Consider the following 23,840-nt stretch of genomic DNA (forward strand, 5'->3'; position numbering starts at 1 on the left):
AAACCCCTTTCAGTAAACACAGGAGTGGTTCTTTCATATTGAATAACCATTACCTTAAAGCTGGTCAAGCTTTTGTGCAGCTTTACTGACTTCAGCTGTTGAGGGCAAGTGCAGAAGCCTGACAAGGAGGTGTCTGGTTAGATTAAAAAGAAAACTCCTTTCCAGAGAAAAGAAGACAGTGGGGGAACTCTTCACAGCAGGGAGTGCAGAAGTCTGAAGAAACTAGTCCCTCCTAAACTGTTTTCAGATAAAGCAAAAGTGTGTATGGACTCTTACATTTTTTTCAGTGCTACCACTGTAAATTAATTCCATATTAATCAATACAGGAACTCTCAAATCAGTATATGCTATGTTGACTGCCAATCACAAGCTCCTGAAAAGAAAAATTGCATCTGAGATGAAGTTGGACCCCTCTGAGACATAAAATACACAAGCTGTGTGCATAATTGATTGATTTGGCCTCAAATATTCAGCCACCTGAATGGCAAAGTTGAGGCAGCCAGCCTTTGCTAGCTGTTTCACCAGTGTTTCTAGCGTTAATGGTGACAGAGAAATGGAAATACCAGTTCCTTTTGCTTTCCAGTTTCTCAGCATTCCCATAGGTGCTGACTGCACCACTGCATTGTCGCTTTTTGTGCCTTTATTTTAATGCATCGCTTTGGTTTGGAGCTGTAGGACATTGCTGTCTCTTCCTAAGCCCACCAGACAATCCTTCTGGCTTTTTGGTGTGCAAGTACACTGTTGGTCAGTAGGAATTGCTCAGCAAGGTGAATCCAGTGGAATGATAATATGATAGTGCGTTGGGCCTGCTTTTGTGTTCTTTTTTTAAATTATTTCCCTATTTTAATGAATGAGGATGATGCATTTGACTCTGCAAAACGACCTGGAGATTTACATGAGCAAATAAACAAGAATGCTTGCTTATGGATTACTAGATCACTTTATAACTTCATGATTGAATTCAAACTGCCAAACTAAATTTCTTCTTGCTAAGAGTGTAATCAAAACCATTCAAGGAACTCTTGCCTGAGAAATTGTAGATATAAACAGCAATTGCTTATTTCAGTAAACATACTTGTTCACTGCCAAACTAATCAGGTTATTGCAGATGGAATCCCTGTATGCAGCTTTTCTTCACTCTCACATTTAATTGACAGCAAGATGAATCATATCTATATCAATTCCTAGTGCGCTAATCGCTGTGCTTGTATTGCAGTGCTAATCTCTCCACTCTTGCTATACCAGTGGCTAACTGCTTGGGACTCTGTTTTACTGCAGGCCATTTGTTGTACCTAGTGTGGTTAAAAAACAAACAAACAAACAAAAAACCCAAAAAACCCAAAAAAAACCCCCAAAAATATAGCCAAAACCCAAGGATGCTGGTACTTCTTGAGCTCTGAATTTGTTTTTTCTTGTATTCTCTTATTTTCCTTGAGTTGTAACACACGTGCAATGAGTGGTTGCTGCTATCCTGTGTAATTTGAATGAGCCACTTGCATTCTAGTCAATGTAATCCATGATTACAGGATGAACTTGATCATTAATTACCTTTTGAATAAGCACTTCCTTTAGACGTGGCAACTAGTTATTAGATTTTATTTTCAGTTGTGTAGCAGTGATGGGAGCACTGAAATAATGCATTTCAATCATCATACTGCTGAAGAAGGAGCAAATAATTCTGAACAAAGCCACTTAGGTGGTCTGCACCGTGTAATGTGAGTTCAGGCTCCTTGTGCATGGCTGGGTTGGCTGTTAATACGGTGCAGTGAGCAATAAAGTTATTTCTATAACTGAACAACTTGCTTAGTTCACTATTCGAGGGATGTTTGGAAATAAAAACTTAAATGAGAGAGCTTCCTTGCATGTTGTAAGCAGTGGATGGAAGGAGATTAGACAGATTGGTTTAGATGATAGTAAGAAAGTAGTATTTTGTGTTTTGTCACTTGAATTTGTATTTTTCAAGTTTAGGAGATCTGGACACGAGCTATTTTACATCAGTTTAGGTCTGCCATTGGAACTAAAGACTGGATCATGCTCAGACCTTAGACTATAGGGTTTAAACAGGGTTTTCTTGTGTTGAAAGTGTTTATAATTCTCAGGAAGCTCTGAAAATGTTAATTCTTAATTTCCTGTTGGTTTATTTTGGTCCATTCTGAATCAGTCAATTAGTTCTCCTGTCCTGGTCTGGGTAGGGTAGGTGTTTATTTGTTTTCACAGATGTGTTTCAAATCCGTAGTGGTTAAAACAGTTCCTTTGGAAGTGCTAGGTACTAATAAAAGTCCTCCTCTCAGGCAAACAAAATGCAGAGCACCAAAAGTTGTATTTTAGCATGCTGTAGGATATAAATTGCCTTGCTTATAAGATTTTAAAAAAGGACATGAAGATGGTCTTGCTCTGGTGTTTCAGTATACTATATTTGACAGCAAACCACATCTCATGAACCTGATCAAATTTGAGCTTAGATTAATGCCACTGTACAAGTAATTTTAAAATATAAAATGTACATTCATCTTTGATGGACTTTTTTGGTAGAGAGGTGAGAGCCTAACCACGTATCTGTTTATTAAAATATTTCCCAAGCGTCCTGTAACATTTGACATAGGAGACTATTCCTAGAAATAATTAATATAGGTAGTAGCACTTGAGTATGGCATTATATTGAAGTATATTGTGTGCTGCCCTTCATGATTTTGGTACTATTTGTTGCTTCATAATGTTTTAACACAATATTATTATTAAAAATAGGTGAAGTGACTGGGAATATGTGAGTTTATGGTTATGGAAAATGCTGTGATTTGGTTGTGTCTGTGTACACGTACGCATATGTGTGTGTATACACAATAAATGTGTTGCTTTTAATCTTTGTAGGGTGCCTTTGTGCATGTTCAAGCTGCAGAAGCTGTGACTGTTCCAATAAAGAGCCATTTCCCCACAAGAGAACAACAAATTTTAGCACTGCAAACCACAAGTGAGTTTGATGTCCTTGTTATAGGCGGAGGAGCAACAGGATGCGGCTGTGCTTTAGATGCAGTCACTAGAGGTAAGGCTTGGAAATTTAATTGCATTCTTATTCTTGGATTACACGGTTTATAATAAATTTATCAGATTGGCTTTTCAAAAGTACTTGAGGATAGAGAAGGTGTACTCTGTGTCTGGTTTATAAACTTCTGTTCTCAGAAGCTAAAATGTGCTTGAAGAAAAAATGTCATTGTATTTTGTTGTTTCAGCAGAGTCTGTAACTGGTTTAAGAAGCTACTAGAAGCAGCAGAATTGATGTTAACTTTATGTGTAGCCTTAATTTAGGGAAAGCTCAAGGTGAAGTGAGTTTAACCTAATGCTTTTTATGTGACTTCTGCATGAGGAGCAGACTCTGCACGGTGACAGTTGGTTGTTGCCCAGTAGATGTGCAGATGTTGCCCAATAGCTCGTGCAGTTGGTCAGAGATGTAAAAAACTCTGTTCAGGGGGTGGAAAAGCAGGATGGTAATACCTGCTCTGTCTGTGTATCCACCTTACCCAGTAACTTTGAAATTGGCCAGCAGGTTCTGATCAAATGTGACAGTTCTCAAAGAGAATAAGTCATTTGACAGGTTGAATGAAAACAGATCTTCAGACACAGGGATGAGAATGGATGGGTACTGCTTCTGTGGGAGAGGCTTGTAGCATCAACTCCTGTTCTACTAAAATGCCATATTCCCACAGAACATTATATTTTTATCCAAGAAGCTGTGTAAGACGTTTGTAAGGAGAGCTTGTCTTGGAATGTGTTCTCTCAGTAGTTGTTCTCAGTACAATCAGCCAATGAGAGAGAGAACCAACCTTCTTTTGTGTCTGTGTTTGTAGATGTTGTTTCTGGTTTTGGAACTAAAACAGAAAAAAAAATATAGTGTAAAACATAGTAGATAGCCATAAAGTTCTTGAGGTTCCTTAACCTGTAGATGTACCTCAGAAGTAAGCAGCAAAACCTGGCTCCAGGAGTGTTCTGTAGCTTGATTTGGATGACACTTGTCCAGAAGGTGTGATAATTTTGATACTAGGTAAAGCAGCAAGGTCTGCACCATTGGTAGATACATAAAAAGTCAAATCTGGTTATTTAATTTTTTTTCATGTGTTATTAAAGATAACTTGGGATCTTTTCACTTCTGCCTCTGCTATGTTGTGGTAGAAAATGCAGTTGTAAAGCATACAGAAACTGTTATAGGTAATCTATGTTTATCCCTTTGCTAGATATTCAGATTATATCAGTAGATTTCTGAAGTGTGAAATATTCCTAGGCATTTGGTTAATGAATTGTGTATTGTTGCTGTTCATTCATGGGAGCTGCTCTTTTATTATGTTTGCTTCACTTAACAACAAATTTTGCTTTTCATGTGTTTGATATATCTTCACCAAATTATTTCTGATTGTATCCATTAATCTTCAGTCACATTTGACAAAAATAAATTACTCTGATCTTTGGAAGTTACCAGCAATAATTAGATATTTTTTTAAGGACATAAAAGTTTGGGGAGACCAATAGATGTTAAAATGGATTTTCACCCACCAATGACATAAAGCACCCCTCAAAGAGGGTGAAGGAAAGACCCAAGGGACAACTCCTAATGCAGATGTTTCCCTTCTCCTTGGGTGGGCATAGTCATGTTGCTGTTGGGTTTGGTAGCAATGTCACTGACTTTAATTCACTTTTTGCCTTGCCTGCCTGACTTCAAACTTCTGCCAGTGATGGAGGGGGTCTGTTATGCTAACTTCTGTATCACAGACGGTCCTTCCAGCTATGCTTCATAAGTGAAAGGTTGCTGTGTACTTGTCCTGTGGTGCTTTTCTTGGCTGGCTTTACTTGTGCTGGGTGTTGGAAGGCAGTGGTGGTTGTCTAGGTATGTGCCAAAGGATTGCTTCTATCTTACCATAAATCATCTGTTTCCTGCAATTCTTCTGTCACCTAACTTCTATCACATAACCTGATGTGAGTCTCCTTCACGAAGAAGACGCCAGTGCTTCCCTTGTACAAGGGACGTAGTGTAGACAGCACTGGGGTATATGGTTTCATAGCGACTTCGGTATGAAGCAGTGTGTCTTCACCCATGGAAAGCTTTTTCCTGGCCCTCAGGGTCACTAGGAACTTGTGCAACAAGCCCGCCAAGCGTTCCAGGTGTTTGGTAGGATGAGCATTATCATGCTCATTATAAAGCACTTTATATTCTGGATTTGAGTCTGGGAGCCATGGGGTTATCCCTTCCTTGTGCGGGTCAGACTGTCAGCGCCTGCCGCTGTCAGGGAACATGGGAGCACGTTTTTGAGTCAACATTTTTCTGAAATACTTAATAATATCTCCTAAGGAATGTTTTGTGTGTGTGCGTCATGGTGAGCTCTCCCTGAGCTGTCCTCTGGTGTTGGGCACCTCTTCAGCACACCGTAGGTAAGCAGACAAAGATGCCACTTGTCTGCCTCTCTGCTGTGCTGTCTGAACTTAGTGTGATGGATTTAGAGCTCTCTGCTGCAAAGAGTTAAAAGTATTCATGAAAACACTCTGTTCCTGCCGTGAATACGAACTATAATTTGCTTGAGGGAGCATGGCCCGTATAATGTACTGTAATGCCTTTCTATTGTGAAATATCCAGGTTTTAATGTGCTTCTGTTTAAGTTCTGTTTTGACTTTTCCCTTAGGAAGGAGGCTAAAATTTTTCATTACAATATAGACAGTGCACTACACTTTGAATACAAATTTATCCATGTACAGAGTAATTTTTCTTGTGATTGTCTCTACCCTAGAGAAGTGTCTTTAATGAATTACATACAAATTGTGTAATTTAAGAAGTTAATTTGGTTTTCTGGTAACGCAGGACTAAAAACAGCCCTTCTAGAAAGAGATGATTTCTCATCAGGGACCAGCAGCAGGAGTACTAAATTGATCCATGGTGGAGTGAGGTATCTTCAGAAGGCCATCATGAAGTTGGATTTGGAGCAGGTAATTGGTTATGCTGGTTGTTAAGCAAAAACTGCTATCCTATCCCAATTATATCCCAGTCGACTTCTTATTTTTTCGGTTCCTGACTGTTGTATTCCACAGCCACTGTCCATAAAGTGTCTTCTCCAGTTGAGCTTTCCAGCCGAGGGAAATGGGTGCTGTTGCCTCTTGCTAAATTCTTTTCTGGGCAATCTCATTGCCAAACCTTCTAGACTGTGTATGTTTTGGGGAAGGCAGGCAGAGACAGGGCTGACTTCAGAATAAAGAGAGCTTCCTACCTGTCATGATCAGAATTTGGGGGAGTGGGTGGTTGTCATGTTTATTTTGGAATGGGGAAAGAAAATGGGGTAAATGAGTGATTAGATATAAATGCTTTTATGTATTCTTGTGTCGGTGCAAGCGTGATATTCTTGTTTTGAGAGATTGATTTGCCTTCTCATTGAAACCTAACTTAAAGTATGTTTTAATGGTTAAATACTGCTACAGAAATGGTGACTTCTCAGGGAAAAATATATAAAACATGCAGTTATCCAGCTGTCGAAATCAACCTTCTTTTTTGCCAAAGAACAACTTCATATTGATTTATATTGGTTGATTTGGAGAGGAACACTTCTGCATTTGCAGCTCCCAGTTAGTATGTGCTGATTCCCACAATTAAATCCCAGAAGCTATACCGTGGGACGAGTTCTGGCCCTCCTGAAGTGCCTCCTGCCCATAGTTAGAAGCAACACAGCTTATGGTGCTTTACGTTCAAATGAAAAATTATTCAACTGACCTGCCAAGACACCAGAATGAAACTAGTGAAACTTGATTTTCTTGGGAAACATTTTCCTTAACTTTTGGGTTTTTTTTTTCAGCAAATCTCAGTGTGTTTTTGAAAGAACAGTAAAAATTATGTGAGGTATTTGCTTTGATTAAAGAGTTTCTTATCAAATGTTGCACATGGAGACAAAATCGAGTGACGTGGGATTCACACGTATGCTTCTATTTTTCAGTACAAGATGGTGAAAGAAGCACTTGAGGAGCGTGCACATCTGCTTGAGATTGCTCCTCACCTCTCGGCTCCTTTGCCAATAATGCTGCCTGTTTACAAGTAAGTGCTGCTGTAATATCTCTCCTCTACCATCGCTTTTGACAAGCAAGCTATTTCCCTGGAGGAGTTTCCAGGTGCCTCTCCCCAAGCATGTCTTTAAACCTGTCACAAGCTTTGTCCTCCAGGAGGTGAGATGTTGCCGTACTGTAGAAGCATGAAATTCTCTTACAACACTGAGCAGCTATCACTGCCTGCTAGGGGCATGTCTTGGGCTTCAGCTGCTCAGTGCATTTCTACCACCCCAACACAGGGAGGAAGGGAGGTTGCAGCTGGAATGAACTCTCATTCCCAGGGTGTTGTTTGCTGTTCTTCCCAGTGCCTCCTTGCCTTCAACACGTGCTATTATAGAGTTCTTAGCTCTGTAACTCACTGTAACACACTACGTACAGCAGTGAGTTACTGCTGAATGATCTTAATGTGTGGCTTTCTTCCTGTCTTAGAAGAAGGGGCTTGGAATAGCTGGGGCTCGTTGGGGCCAGCTGCATTATTTGGTTCTCCTTGTGCAGGAGGCATTAGTCAAGATGTGCGTTTGAGGAACGCTTTCAGCTTGCACATAAGCCTGGTTCTTCCCACAACACACAGCTTCAATATCTCACCTTACACTGGAGTACAAAAAGCCAGTTTATGATCCTAATTCTAGAACAAATAAAGCCTTGAATCTGCTTGACTAACTGCAGTGAGTAGATTGGTTGAGAACAGTAGGGAACAATATGTCAGTTCTTGAATATTTACATTATGTTGTGATTCCATGAGTTTGTGTGATGGTACAAAGTGAAGCCAGTGTGATACAACACGCTGTGTTACTTACCATGTTCTGGATTACAATAACAGTGTGTACATGCACTTTTAAGTTTATTTTTTTTATTCACTTCATGGGGAATTTTTTTTTTCCTGCAGATGGTGGCAGCTGCCATACTACTGGTTTGGAATAAAACTATATGACATCGTGGCTGGCAGTCAATGTCTGAAGAGTAGTTATGTCCTTAGCAAGACAAGAGCCCTGGAGCATTTCCCAATGCTACGCAAAGACAAGCTTGTTGGAGCCATTGTCTACTACGACGGTACGTGGCCTGTCTGTGCTTTCGTTCTTACTCTGCTGCGTTTGGAGGGGTGGTGGGGAACACAAGTGTGCAACTGTAGATCGTGTACGTTGACTTTCTAAAGGGAAGAACAACAACCTGAAGGATTCAACTTGCATCTTAAGCATTACTTTGGTAGATAAATTGTATTTTTCACAACAGTAGCTTACTGGATGTAGGAGAGAATGTATTGGCTTTCTTGGCTAGTAGGTGTAGTGATATGTGAAAACCTTCTAGGGTTCTGGTGATTCCCTCCGGCTCACCAGCTGGGCATGACTTTGCTATACACTTCTCAGACCGAACGCTGCTTCTGAGGTATCATGTCAGGAAAGTGTCATCATTCTGGTCATGTTGAAGGGTTTGCTCTAGCACTTCCACTGTGCAAATAACTCCCAGCCTATTGAGATGACCTGTCTGCTGGCTGTGGGTCTTGCACTGGGTTGGATGGATCAATTACTTTTTGATTCACCAATGAAATTGGTTGCTCTGCGAAGACAGTGTTCATAGTAATTATAAAATACTAGAGATTGCTATAAGACATGAATAGTTTCTGCTAAAACCCCTTTATTTAAAGGGTTATAAATTCATGAGAGGAAAAATGCCTCCAGCTGGAGTTATTAATCTATTGTATCAGCTAGTTTTGGGTATGTTTGTGTACAAAGCTTACACAAAGTGGGAGAAAACGAAGATGCTTTCTGCAAGTCTTTTGTTGTTCATTCAAAATAGAATGATGATTTAATAGAAATCATTGTAGTCATCTAGAAATAGCAATTTTCACATTCAGAAGTGTTCACGTGTATTCTTATTTGGAAGGAGCGTCACTCGTGCTTGTAAGAACGGATGAGCCTGTTTGCCTTGTTATGTAAAATAAACCTAGTAGTAAGTCCCTGGCGTAGCTGTATAGCAACAGGTGCCTCAGTGGATCTGCCAGCCAAAGGATTTCTTAACTCTGTGTCCCTCCAGTCTCCACAGATGCACAAGGCACTCTGAAACAAAACTGGGGAAGGTTTAGTTGGCCTGCTTGACAAATGACAGCCTAGAAACATGGCTTGTCCAGAACATTAGCGTTTGTGTTGATGTACAGGTGTCCTGAGCCAAACTGCTCTATCTCAGTACTTGCTAATGTCGTGCAAGTTACATCCCCAAACTGTCAGAACTTCAGTATTTGAAAAATACTGAACTTCTGCAAGTTCTAAATGCTGGGAAGTTCACTGCTCAAGTTGGAGTACCAGGGCATACTGTCATAGGTGCTTTCTTGATGCACTTGGTTGTGCTGGCATATCTAGAAGATGGAATATTTTTTTCTTTGCATCAGACCTCTACACTGTTTCACGATGTGTTTTTAATCAAATTGGTATTCCCCCTTCTCCAGTCCTCTTCCACTTCCCTTCCAAGACAGAAAGTTCTCGTAAAACTTTTGGTAATGGGGCCTGCTAGGAAGCATTTCTTCTCAGCAAGGGTCATTAGCCATTGGAAGGGGCTGCCCAGGGAGGTGGTGGAGTCACCATCTCTGGAGGGGTTTAAGAAAAGCCTGGCCATGGCACTTAGTGCCCTGGTCTAGTTGCCATGGTGGTGTCAGGGCAATGGTTGGACTCGATGATCCCAGAGGGCTCTTCCAACCCCATTGATTCTGTAATATCAAAATGTCAGATGTGTTCAGGATGGGGCAGAAAGCCACAGATTCCTTGCAGGCTTGGAGGAGCCCTCCAGAGAATAAATAGCTTAAATGCTGATTCACTTCAGCAGTGGTACAGTCCTAGTTAGTTTTTACCCGAGGATGTAGTTTGTGACCTTTTGGCAGCCAGAAAGGTCTTCACACAAAATTGATGATAAAGGTAGTTCTTTTCCCTTTTTAGAACTGCGTTTACACTATTCATCAGCTTATCAATAGGGGCTTTTGTACTGGGAAGAAGGGGGAGGGACTCTCAAAACACACTGGACTCAAGATAGTATTTATGAGGCTTCTGGCAAAAGCATATGATGATGATTGCAAGTTGTCTTGTACAGAGCTCAGGGAATGAGGGGAAAAAATTATATATACGTGTAGGTTCTTACTTGGGAGTAAGGTGAGATTTAAAGGATGGACTTGATTTTTACCTACCTCTGATGGAGACTGGGAACGAGGAAGTGTCAAACAGAAAAAAGGCAATGTACAAATGTTGAAGAGCAGTTTAATGGAGAAAGAGGATTGTGTAATCGCTCTGTTTATTCATACAAGTTTCATAAAATCAGGTGGCTGGCAGAGACTCAACAGCTCTCCTGCAGAGGAGCAGCTGCAGTGCTCACAGGACTCGGACTCATTTGGGGAGAGACATCAAAAATAGACTTGAAGTTCTACTGCCAGTGAAACTACTTGTTCACACTAGTATATCTGGCCTTATTTTGCTTTACTTATGAGACTATGGCTTAGTTGTCCACATTTTTATGGAGAATTTAAAGAAATGGTGTTTTGCAGTTAAAAAATTTTAAAAAAAAAAAACCTCAAGGCTCCACCAAACCTCAATTTTTTAGAAGAATAAAGTGGTTCTGAAGGACTAAAGTATCAAACTTGTGAGTTCATAATATACACTTGGGGGCTTTGAGGCTCCACCTACTCCAGAATAAAAGCTGTCCAACTCCAGTGTTAAGTCAGTTCTTAACATGCCACGTTCCAGAATTGAATTCTGTCTGTGGCGCCTCCTCTGTAGGTCACCCTGTGGCCCGTGGTGGAGCTGGGCTCCCACTGTGTTGTAACACATTAATTATTTTATCGTGATCAATTAACCCGTGTTCTGTCCACAGTAAATTTGTTTCAAGTCCTAATGTTTCATCAAGCACGCTTTAGATCTTGTAGATTATTGTACTTGAATGTTGATGATGTACCTTCATGCCCTAAATCCAGGGGAATGGAGGACAAAAGGGAATTGAACTTAGAGAAGGGGAAGACTGAATTAAACTCCTTTTAGTTTTCAGAAGGATTAGTCATAAAATAGAGCATTAAATAATGGCAAATGTATATATACATATGTCTTGTGTAGGTCATGTCTTTATCTTCTCTTCTATCTCTTCTTCGTCTTCCTTAAATAATGAAAAAATAAATAAATTGGCCTTTTAAGAATGGTCTTAACTGATTCTATATGTGCAGTTAAATGCAGTTTTATCGTTGTCTTGCTCTTCTCTCTTCCCGTCCCTATCATGGTTTCTTTGTGTCTGTGGTTGGTAACAGCACCTACTACCCCCATCTCCCTGTTTGGCATGTTGGTCGCCACCACCAAAGGGAAGAATTTAAAACATTTATTATGTAGGGTACTTTTTTATTTGGTAAAGCCACCTGCCCAGTTCTGGCTTACTGGTGGCAGCGTCCTTTTGCGAAGGAAGGATCAGGGATGCTCTTTGGTTTGTTTTGTAATTGTTGATCAGACTAGTGGCGTGGCAATTAATCCATTATTCATGAATGTGTTGTGTTCTGAGATGTTGCTGTGGCTGTCTTAATTACATTTTAAAAATTGTTTATACAGGCAAAAAAAAAATATGGTACATTATAAATGTTGGAAGTACCAGCACCAGCGAATCGCAGACTGCACCAGAGGCTATTCTTGCTCTGTCTGAGCATCAGGAAACGAAAGCATATGTTGGATGTTAGCCTGGGTGTACACAACGTGTCCTATTTATTCAAGGTTTCCTTTGAAGCCACAACTTACAAGTTTGTTTCTTAGGGGTACATGTCAGACTTCATTTAGCATTTCTTGGTAGTAGGATACTCCTGAACAGCAAAAAGGCAACATTTTGGGGGAAGAACGTGGCTGCTATCTGAGCAGTGATCTGTCAGTTCTGCTTATGTAGCTCAAGGAAAGCTGGAGAAGAGGCACTATGGAGAGGCTGGGCTGAGAGCTCCAGATCATAGGGAGAATTATTTTAAAGCACTTTAAATGGAAGAATTAATCTCCATTTAAATTATGCATAGTTCATTCTATTAAGAACTAGGAAAAACATTGAAGCAGAGATCCAACTAGCCAGAATATTTCAATTTAAAGTGTTTAGAAATTCTAAGTGGCACAATTCTTTTAAAGATGCATTATTTCTGTCTCTAGGTGCTTACAGACTTTTTTGTTAACATATTTTGCCTTGCAAGATGAGCCTTTCGGTGTGTAAGGAAAACTTGTGTTCTGGAATCAGTCATGAATTTAAGATTTTAGGGCTTTGTTGACCCTGCTCTTTGGATTTACTGCTATTTACTGAAAGCAGGAATTAATTCAGAATTATACACTACTCTGACTGTCTTGCCACATCAAGGTATTTGATAGTTTAATGTCTTGTTCTCCAAATTGCTGCGCTGTAAGGAATTGTTCTTCATTTTTTGCATTCACAGTATTTTTGTATATATTCTCTCCCAAAATATTTAATACAGAGGTTATTTAAAGGCAGAAGCAGCAGCTTTGGCAGAGGCTTTAGCTTTCCTTGTTTACAGCAAACCCCCTGAGAAATCCTGCCCAGGCACACATGCACACAGACACACACACACAAAAATCAATGCAAAAGAGTAGGGCATTCATTAAGCTGTCAAAAATGGAATAAATGCTTTTTTTTTTTCATTTAGACTCTTGTAGCTATTTTTCCTAGTATTTGAGCGGGTCCTGAATTATGAAATGTTATGGCTTTATAATTCATATTTGACAAATGAATATTTTGAGCACGTTGAGCTGTAATAGGGGTATTACCCTGTTACAGGTGCAGACAACTGTATGACTTTTTTTATCCTTCCCTGGATATAAAAACTCTTTGGCAGTTTGTCACTAAAAGGACTTTCCATAGGTGAAATACCATATTTATTGGTGTTTCAAAACTGAAGCTGGATGAGTGCAAGCAGCCTTGCAGGCACACTAACTGTGGGTATAACCTGGGAAATGCTGTGCATATTCCCCATATCCCGTTGCTTTTGGATACATTTTTGTCCCGTGCTCTGTGTAGTAGAGCTGGATGTGAAATCCTGCAGCAAACGGGCAGCTGCTGTGGGCTTGCAAAGGTAACCCTGGCTCTGCCTCTGTCAGAGGGCCGCTTGCCCCCGACGAAGGGACCGTGTCCCCGTGGCACTGCGCTGCCTTGTGCTGGGGGCGTCCTCCCCAAAGCGGGTGATAACTGCGTCCTGCTGTACCTGTAACGATTTAATCGTGTGAGTCAGCCCAGTCAAGCATCCCCGGCTCATGACTGGGAGACATGAAATTCATTGTCATTATTGTCCCTGTCATTTTGGATCATTATATCCTGCTGCAGAATTTTCCTCACTCCAGTGCTTTCTTACCTCCAGGACGCAGGGATTATGGCTGAGGTTGGGGTGGGGGCAGGACTGTGAACCACATTTACCTCAGGGGAGCCACAGATTAAATTGGCTTTGCTCTCTGACTTGCTGGATTCGTCTGTTTGTACGCTGTGGGTTTAAGGTTGGAGATGATGAATATTCTAGTGAATTCTGCGCCTCTCTCTTTTCTTTTTTTTTTTTAATGCTCCTATAAGCAAAGGATGGGTTTTGTGTCCCTTAGGAAGTGAACGGGGAATAATTCTTCAGATCATGTTACCTTAAAGATTTAAGATTATTCCTGAGCAAAACGCCGTTACTTGCACGTTGTGCCACAAACATCTGAGCATTCCCCAGCGTGTCGTGGCTTTTAGGGGAAAGACTCCATCGAAGCATGTAACTCTGCTGTAATTTATATGTGTGCCTTTTATGTGGACTTAATGGTCGGTCATTAGTTGATATGTACACTGTTCCGTGGTGTGGGTATGGTTATATGTATGGTGAGGGAAAACAGATTATGGGATGCTTGTACATCTTGCTGCCGTGGTGGCTGTCCCCGTGTCGTTCTGCGTACGGGGCCAGAGCAGCGCCGGTCCTCGGGAAGGGCTGGGGAGGTGCATGTTGTTCATCTTCCTCACCGTGCTCCTCCTCTCCACTGTAAACAGTGGTTACGTTGCCTCTGTACTCGGCACCGGTGAGGCCGCACCTTGAATCCTGTGTCCAGTTCTGGGCCCCGCACTTCAAGAGAGATGTTGAGGTGTTGGAGCGAGTGCAGAGGAGGGCGACCAAGCTGGTGAAGGGTCTGGAGGGTCTGACCTATGAGGAACGGCTGAGGGAGCTGGGGTTGTTTAGCCTGGAGAAGAGGAGGCTCAGAGGTGACCTTAGTGCAGTCTACAACTACCTGAAGGGAGGTTGTAGCGCAGTGGGAGTTGGCCTCTTCTCCCAGGCAACCAGCGCTAGGACAAGAGGACACAGCCTCAAGCTTCACCAGAGGGGGTTCAGGTTGGCCATTAGGAAGCATTTCTTCTCAGCAAGGGTCATTAGGCATTGGAAGGGGCTGCCCAGGGAGGTGGTGGAGTCACCATCTCTGGAGGGGTTTAAGAAAAGCCTGGCCATGGCACTTAGTGCCATGGTCTAGTTGCCATGGTGGTGTCAGGGCAATGGTTGGACTCGATGATCCCAGAGGGCTCTTCCAACCTGATTCTGTGATTCTCTGTGATCTTGGGTGGTCTCTGCAGCATGCTCTCAAGCTGTGTGTGTGTGTGAAGGTTTGATAAATGTAGCTGTCATTGGCAAATGGGCATTAGTCGCTCCAGACCCTTGAGGAGCAGAACCTAAAAGTCGGATCCTCATGGTCACCTCTTTATCGCTCACAGGAACAGGGAAGCTTGTTTCTTGTGCTCTAAGCTGGTTTTCAGCCAGTTTTTGACTTAAGTTTCATGTGATTCAGAGAGCAAGAAATAGTTCAGGTCTGAGGGCATTTCTAATGACTTGTGACTCACGAGTCAGACTCGATACCCCCAAACTTATTCTACTGATGTTTGGGGAAAAGAACTTGCCGAGTTCTCTCTCAAAGAAGGCTGGAACAACTTTGAGTCACTCCAGCTGATTCATAATGCTTACACTTGGATGTAACTGATCTCCGTATGTACAACAGATGTTGAGTTCCTGGTTTAGTGCTTGTAATAAAACTGTTCATGCAATTAAGCGCTTATTTAAAAATCAAGGGTGTGGGCAGCCCTGGTAACTTAGTTATGTGTAGTGATGTATAATTATTGCTCATCAGCCTTAAATCTGGTAAGGTTTGTGTATACACACAAGAAAACTTCCATGAGCAGGAAAGAAATGATTTAATTTCATGCATTGCTTTGCTTTACTATGTGCACACAATTCTCTAGTGTGAGGCTGTTGTAAGAATATAACATATAGGTACAGAAATATTCTTTTAAAATCACGTTCAGAATATCAGTGCTTTTGGGGAAAATGGGTGTCGTTGTTGTGGTGACCCAGAAATACCCCCGTCTTGGTGCTGGGTGGTGGGTTTTGGGGTATGTTCCCAATCCAAGGGGCTGCCTCGTGAGCTGCAGTTAAGTGCTCTAGTTAAATAAGTGCTAAAGGAGTAACATACAAGCAAGAGATTAATTCCCAAGTATTTAGTTTGCCTTTATCCCCTCAGCTTTTTAAAAGAAAACAAAAAAAAACCCTACTTTATTTATATGGCTGCATTATGCAGGGATATAAAATTGTGACCATGCTGTGGGCCTAGTTCTCTCATTCAAATATTTCTTTTAATGTATTTTTCCTTTCAAAAGGAGCCTGGTAGGTGGTTCTGTGGGAAGATTTGCCCTCTTGAGGTAGTTCATTAAGACTGCCTTATAGCTTCTTGCATGGCTAATTTCCAGCTCCCCATTAAACTTGACCTCCACAGCAATAACTAGATACACCTAATCAGAAAAGACTGTAAATTGAGGAGAGGTGAGAAGGCTTTCATGTCTGGTGCAGGGACCAACCTGTTCTTTAAAGCAAGAAGTTTGCAAAGCCACGTACTACAGCTACACCGTTGTGGTGTGAGCCAAAGTGTATTTGGGGCCACTGCTGCAGTGCTTGTGTGCGTTGTTACGTGCTTAATTGTCATGCAGCAGGTACACTCCATAACAAAGTGTTAGCTCTTAGCATAAAAAGGTTAACGTGAACAAGCTACCCTCTTAAGATTAAAAGAGCTTCCAGCTTCTTAAAAAAAAAAAAAATTAAAAATGCAGCCACAGAATCACAGAATCACAGAATCAATGAGGTTGGAAGAGCCCTCTGGGATCATCGAGTCCAACCATTGCCCTGACACCACCATGGCAACTAGACCAGGGCACTAAGTGCCATGGCCAGGCTTTTCTTAAACCCCTCCAGAGATGGTGACTCCCCCACCTCCCTGGGCAGCCCCTTCCAATGGCTAATGACCCTTGCTGAGAAGAAATGCTTCCTAATGTCCAACCTGACCCTCCCCTGGCCAAGCTTGAGGCTGTGTCCTCTTGTCCTATCGCTGGTTGCCTGGGAGAAGAGGCCGACTCCCACTTCACTACAACCTCCCTTCAGGTAGTTGTAGACTGCACTAAGTCACATCTGAGCCTCCTCTTCTCCAAAGAGAAGAGAGCCCAGTCACTGGCTACTGTGTGCTGTTTATCTTCAACTGAATAGAGTTGCAGAGGAGGAAGCAGGAGTTGGTGTAAAAGTAGTAGATGTCAGAGAGCGACCCAGGACAGAATATACTGGAGCTACCAGAGTGCCTTATTAACGCTGTGGTTTTCACACAACTCTACTGAATCAGTCACAAATTTCTACAGTCCGTGGGCTTTGTTTGGCTGTGGTTCAGCACTGATAAAAATAAACCTGAATGTACGCGATGTGCGCTCTGGGGGAGGACTCCGGTAGTGCCAACGGAAGCATTGTCTGTTCCTCTTTGAAGAAATACAACATTTGCTACTCAGGAATGAAAATAGAATTTTCCTAAATTACACAAGAAAAGAAATTATAAACCAAATGGCATCATGGTTGGTCTTAACGTGATGTAGGACACACACAAAATGTCTTCAGCAGTATGCCTTTTAAGAGTAAGGGGGTCTTAAGAGGATTCGGGGGTACTTTAATGAAAGCAGTTAAGCCAGTGTTTTGTTAAAAGCAAGGTTGACTACCCTTAACAAAAACTAAATATCACTCCGTTGTTACTACAGTATGAGCAGATGACTACACTGAATAATGAGATGGATGATTCTTCCAGTTTTTCTTACTAGAAATAACTTAAAAGGATTTAAACATCCTCTTATTTTCGAGAGGTATCCTGAGAGGAGTTGCACAGAAAACTCAGCATGTTCCCTCAGTTGGCTGTTGGGCACTTCTTCTGAAGATGCTGAGGTGTGGCTGCCTTTCGCACCACCGTTGAGATGCATCCAGCTCCCAACTGATGTGCATACAACAGCCAAGTGCTCTCAAAATGAGCCCTCGAGCAAGGGGACTGAAGCAGCAGTGACTTCTCCAGGGCAGGGTGTTTGTGAACATTTTGTTGTAGTGAAGTGGGAGTCGGCCTCTTCTCCCAGGCAACTAGTGCTAGGACAAGAGGACACAGCCTCAAGCTTGGCCAGGGGAGGTTCAGGTTGGACATTAGGAAGCATTTCTTCTCAGCAAGGGTCATTAGCCATTGGAAGGGGCTGCCCAGGGAGGTGGTGGAGTCACCATCTCTGGAGGGGTTTCAGAAAAGCCTGGCCATGGCACTTAGTGCCCTGGTCTAGTTGCCATGGTGGTGTCAGGGCAATGGTTGGACTCGATGATCCCAGAGGGCTCTTCCAACCCCATTGATTCTGTGATCTGTTGTTGGGGAACGTCCTAATTTCCCTGTATTGCCTACAGGTTAGTTATGAGATCTTCAGGAGCTTACTCCTTTATGGAAAAGGATGCCAGACTAATTGGGCTTAGCCATTCTGTTGTTATTTTATAACTTTGGCTTATAACAGTTGGAAAAAAACCCCATGGTCTCATAGAGGGGTAGCAAGGGGACTAGTTGTGTTCTGTGTTCTGAGATGGAGAACCTTTGCTTTGCTGTCCTTCTGTTTCTCTCTAGAGTGGTAAGGATCATCTGAGTACCAGGACACATACCAGTCTCTTTGAAATAATAATCATTCCTGATCCCACCCTAGCACACGTGTAAATCACTAGTTTTACTTTAATCAGCAGAAAATATGCTTTGGCAGCTGTGAGTGGTGCTGTAGTAAGAACTGATCTGGCTCTGGTACCTTTATAATGCAGGGTGTGCATGGAGGAACAGCAACCACTTCAGACATCAAGAAATAAAGATAATTGAATATAAAGTGCAGGATTTTAATGTAATTGTCTGGGGGGAAATGTGCACATGTGAGTTGGAAGGCTTTAAAAAAAAAGAAAAAAAAAAAGCTGTTCCTGAGTATAAAAACTCTTGTACTGTGAGCCCAGCTCTACCAAACTGTTGCAGTATTATTCTCCACAGATGATAAATTTCTGAGTCGGTAAGTCACTCTTCATTTCTTTCAACTCTAGATCTCTGCTGTTTATACTATGAAATACTCTAGGACTCCACGCTGTAGATCACATCAATCTGAAGCCAGCGTAGCCGGTTTCTAGAGGTGTAGTTAATCAGGAACTGGTTATTTCCCAGTCCTCTTCCTGCAAACACATTACACAGGCACTCGGAGTTCCTTTTGGACAGCTGAGAACTGAGTAATAGCAAGGGGTTTCTCCCATCAGAATAGTGATGAGGGGAAAATGGATGAGAGTTTCAGAGAAAGCGTGAAAATGTTATCTTGAACTGAGAAGTCCAGCTCCTGAAATGCACTGAGCGTACCCTTAGCTCACTGTGAGCATCAGGAGTGTCAACAACCTGCTGAGCAGCTCTTGGATTTTGGACTTAATAAATGATTGGTACCTAGATGTTTGTTCTTTTTAGAAATTACACCTTTTTCCTTATTATTTATTCTGCTGATTGACTTCTCTGGATTGCTTTTGGTCTGGACAAATAAGTCACAAAAGTGGCAAGAGGCAAGCTTGCAAAATCTGAACAGTAAGGCTTCCCAAAGTTGGTACTGTGCTGCTCTTCTGTGGTGAGTCCACACGCTTCAGACAGAGAAAACCAGTCTGCGTTGAGTACCACCTTATGCACTAATGGCAAGAACAGATTGATGGAGGGTCAGAAAGTGACTAAGGAAACCCGTGTGGCCCCGGGGTCCTTCTGCAGTGAAGGAATCAATCCTGTTGCACGGAAACAGGTGCTTTGGGGTTTCATCTGTGCATCCATGGTGCTTGTTTCACGGGAGGGTTTGTTCTGTGCTGGGTTTCTTGTCCTGTAAAGCCAAGACCCGCAGTACCCTCTGGGTCAGGCGGCCCCCCAGATCGAGCACCACAATAGAGGGACGTCTCCAGAGCACCTCACTTCTGAAAGCCTTCGGCTGCGGTCTAGAGGGAGCATCTTCTGGGTTACTTGGCAATACGTACTGTGCTCTGCTTTGCTCAGGAGCAGCTGCTGTAATGCAGCTTGTCGCCGTTCTTTGTCTTTTTTCTCTCTGGTGCTCCCTACGAGATGCACATTCTCTCCACCCTGCATTCAAACACTACGGTCTGAGGCAGACCTCAGGTCGTTTTATCCATCCCCTGACACTGCTGCGGCGTAACTGTTGACGCATTTATTTAATGATTCGCCTGCCACTCCTGACAGATGGTTGGTCAGCCCCGTGCGTCCCCTGTGATGGAGCATCCCCAACTTTCCTTAACGCCTCGCTCAGTTGTTTGGCTGTTCTCTTTTGCAGTTTATTCTGGGCATTGTTTGCTTAGCTGAGCTGGAGTTACTGCTTGTTTCTTCATCGGTGCTTTATCATGTTCCTGGTTCTGTACGCTTCGCATCACTTTTTTTCTCGTGGGTGAAGACTGATTGCCCTGTATCGTCTGGGCTGTGCTGGAATGAGCAGTTTGGGGAGGGGAGGTGGCACCTGCGAGGCCATTGATCCCATCTTTATAACTTTGCCCTTTTAGCTGGGAACAGATTATTTGCGCGGTGGTTCGAGGTTGCACAGGCAGAATCAGAAGGGCCAAACTTTACATAAACCATTTATATTAAACGATGGGAATGCTGGCAACATAAATCAACTACAATATCTATTACAAATTTATCACTTGATCAGTATTATCTTTGATAGAAGTGGTCCAAACACGTGGGGCAGTGAACCGTACCTCAGGAAGTTTAGCCCGCTCCTAAATTAATTATTCAGGACACATAGAGCCTGGCCCCTTCAATGTAGAGTAATTCTTTCTAGCCAGCATCCAGGACTTTAACTTCGGTGGCAATAATAAATAGGAAAAGTCTCAGGTGAAGCCAGTATTTCGAAGTAATTAATCATCTTCCCCTCGTGGTCCCTCTGCCTCTCTCTTGGTTTTCTTTAACGAGGGAATTTCAGTAATAAATCTTTAACGATATATGTTAAGAATCCTTCATTAATTCTTGTCTGCTTATTTCTCTTTTTTGATGCTTTAATGTTGTATGTTGGGGAGTTAAGATGCATGTAAAAGAAAAAACAGCTACAGAAAGCTGATGATTTGGCACAGTCTCTGAGGTTGTTTCCTGGACGTTGAATGCTGTGTGGTCCATTTGCTAATAGGAGTTGTTGGTTACTACTGGTTGGGCTGTCAAATGAGTACTTGGGTACGGTTACAGAATCACAGCAGGGTTGCATGGAAAAAGGTAAAGAAAAAAGTGATTTGTCTGCTCGTAAATGGGAGGTGAATGAGGAGTAATTCTCAGTTTGATACCGTGCAAAGGGCACGGGATGGTACGTAGCGTTTGCTGCTGGAGGTGCCCGCGTGGGGAACTGCAGCCGGGCGCTCCGGCGCAGGGGATGTATCTTTAAATAACCCGTTAGAGGCGAGCAGCCATCACGCCTATGCGATGTGACAGGGACAGATGTGACAGATCGGTTCTGACACGCTTCCATACCGCGAGCCCGTGGCTGGGGGTGACTGGTGTCCTTCCTCCCGTGCCCTCCCCGCTGCAGGACAGCACAACGACGCCCGGATGAACCTGGCCATCGCCCTCACCGCTGCCAGGTACGGCGCTGCCACGGCCAATTACGCTGAGGTGCTGCGGCTGCTCAAGAGGAGGGACCCGGCCAGCAGGAAGGAGCGCGTGTGCGGGGTGCGCTGCAGGGACGTCCTGACAGGTGGGTGCGCCAGGGCAGCGCCCTGGGGGCCGCAGCACCCGCTGGGGGTGGGAGCGGGGCTCGCTGCAGCGGGCGCTGCCCGGGGCACAGCACTTAGGGGAGCGTGCTCTCCTCGTTAGGACCACGGCACTAATGAGGGAGGAGCGGGAGCTGCTGTTTGTAAATATCAATGAACTGGCAAAGGAGCCGCCTTCCCCCATCATCTTTAACTCCTGTCAGACTCTTCACTCAAACCCTGGTGTTTTGGCAGGGTGGACTGAGCTTTACATCCCAGCCCTTCTGTCAAGCAGAGATGACGTTGTAAAGCGCTACGTGCTGTACAGTAATAATCCCATTTACCAAGTCTGTGGGTTGAGACTGAAATCCCTCTTGTTTGAGAGGCTGATTTCAGTGGAACAACCTCTGCCCAGTCTCCTTCTGCCTTTACAGATAAGATGGAATTTCACTGTACAACATTCTCTTTCAAATCTGGTGCTACGTGAAAACTCTGATTTTTAAAAACCATTCCAGCTGTTCTGTTCAGAGAAGCACGATAGACTTTACAGTAGGGTTAAGCTCATAGAAAGATTAATAATAGAGAGTGTCAGCGAGCAGGAAAACAAATGGTGTGTGTGATTGATACGGTTTTCTTTCACAGGGCAGGAGTTTGATGTCAAAGCCAAGTGTGTTATCAACGCTACGGGACCTTTCACAGACTCTGTGCGCAAAATGGATGATCAGGAAGTCCCCAACATCTGTCAGCCCAGCGCAGGCGTGCACATTGTGATGCCTGGTTATTACAGGTAACGCTATTGGAAGCCTAAACCATTTGTAACAATCTCTGCTGCTGCCTGTAATAAATAAGCTTGCGGAGATGCATTTATAGGTTTTACGGTAGTTTTGAATGCACAATTTGATTTTTATTTTGGGGGTTTTTCTAAGGAGGATTCTGGTGCTGTGCCCGTGAGAATAACAATTTTATATATCCAGAAAAGACTGAAGTCTTGTAGCTCTTAGTCAAAACTCACCAAGGCAGAACTCCTGCTGAAGCAGAAGGGTGTTTAGGCAGAGCATCTACAACAGGCTTGTGAAAGGCACCTTCTTTTAGTAATGAGTTTGAGTTGAGTGTACTGACTGCTTGTTCACCTCCCTTCAGAAAACAAGAAGAGTATAAAACCTTCCAGAGAGGAAAACTCTTGTCCTGTTAAATATCAAACTCTCTATGCGATAACGCTCTGCCACTGCTGTCTGCCACGTTATGACTTCACCCGTAGTAAATACGGATACAACACGTAGGCAATACAATGAGTAGTTCAAAATAACACGATTGAATTCTGACACTGCCCACCCACCCGTGGTGGTGTCGGTGGAAAGGACTTGCCTCCCTCTGCTGACCTTCTGATGGAAGAGGTTCTCTCTGCAGACTCCTGCTTCTGGCCTTATTTGCTGCTGCTAAACCACATCCCCTTCTACCAAGTGAGCCTTGTTGGTTGAAGCTCAAATACTACGTTTGGCTTCTGAAGTCATTTCCATCCTAGTGGAAATTCACATTTATAGACTTATCCCAATCCCGTTGATCCAGTGCACTTCCAGTAATGCCTTCCAAATCATTATTGCACCCTTCTGGGAATATAAATTCAGGCTTCCAGCGCACAGCATGTTGCTTTTGCTGGAGCTGTCCCAACAGGACATGGCCATAGAGTGTAAAATTGAGGTGGTTTTGGCCTAGTGTAACATCACTCTTGCATTTCATTCTTTTTTTTTTTTGGTGTCTTTCCACATGAAAAATGGGAAAATGACCTGACGGCTGCTTTAAAGCAGTAGCAGTGTGGAGAAGGGTTGTGATCCTAGTGTCCTCGTGTGCTGCGAGAAGCACGTGTGTGATTGACTTCATGGCCCTACAGCAAAAACATGTAAAGTGTTAAAACTTTGTAAATTCAAAGTAGAGGATGGCTTGATGTGCATAAGCGCTCTGATTTATTTATGGTGTAATAACCTAATAATTTTAATTGGAAATGTAGAGAATTCTTGTTCCCCTGAGTATGTCAGCATGTGGGCATTGCTTTTCTTGTAAAATAGTATCTACCCACGTGCTGCCTCCACAGTGCAGCTGATGAGATAAAACAGTTCTGAATTTCCTTGAAGTGCAATAGCTTAAACCGAGGAACTGTCTGCTAAAAGAAAATACTCAGGTTATTTAATCTTAGTTGTATCAAGTCTTCTCCTGGTGCCAAGGAAGACCACTCAACCAGTGAAGATTGTTATTTCACTGTGTCTTCTTGCCCTGTGGTAAATGTTTGATAGAATTTTGGCCCAGCCTCACACAATTGAAAATTTCATAACAGGTAAAGATTTTTAGATATAAACGTAGTTAAGATTTTGTAGAACTAATGTTAACCTGATGCATTCATTTCCCGTGGGTTTCTTACTCATTTATAGTAAGCCACTAGTGGCTCTTCACTGATTTCTGTAAGGTGGAACAGGCAGAGCAATAGAAGATTGAGAGGGAGCTTCCCAGGACAGCCAGTAGTCATTAATTCAGTCAGTTAATTGGCATATGGAAAACTGTTTCATCCTTTCTCATCATTTGTTGTGTAATCTAATTGAAAACACTTCAGTCCCTAGGTGTTGTGGTGAAACTTAGTTGTAAGTCTTTACTGGTTTCTCTTCCTTATTTTTAACAGTCCTTATGAAATCACACTAAAAAAAAAATCACACTTTTGAGAAAA

At 42.7% G+C, this 23,840-nt stretch overlaps 1 protein-coding gene across 2 annotated transcripts in view; it reads left to right on the forward strand.

Moving 5' to 3' along the window:
- The window catches only part of GPD2 (glycerol-3-phosphate dehydrogenase 2), a 53,729-nt gene that overhangs the window by 13,112 nt on the left and 16,777 nt on the right, over positions 1 to 23,840 (forward strand). For both annotated transcript variants that reach the window (XM_068407274.1, XM_068407273.1), the window contains exons 3-8: positions 2,869 to 3,040; positions 5,840 to 5,964; positions 6,960 to 7,057; positions 7,955 to 8,118; positions 20,968 to 21,132; positions 21,770 to 21,914. In XM_068407274.1, coding sequence (XP_068263375.1) covers positions 2,869 to 3,040; positions 5,840 to 5,964; positions 6,960 to 7,057; positions 7,955 to 8,118; positions 20,968 to 21,132; positions 21,770 to 21,914 — 869 coding nt within the window. The remainder of the gene's footprint in view (positions 1 to 2,868; positions 3,041 to 5,839; positions 5,965 to 6,959; positions 7,058 to 7,954; positions 8,119 to 20,967; positions 21,133 to 21,769; positions 21,915 to 23,840) is intronic.

The sequence above is a fragment of the Nyctibius grandis genome, chromosome 9, assembly GCF_013368605.1.
Source record: "Nyctibius grandis isolate bNycGra1 chromosome 9, bNycGra1.pri, whole genome shotgun sequence".
NCBI classification, from domain to species: Eukaryota; Metazoa; Chordata; class Aves; order Nyctibiiformes; family Nyctibiidae; genus Nyctibius; species Nyctibius grandis.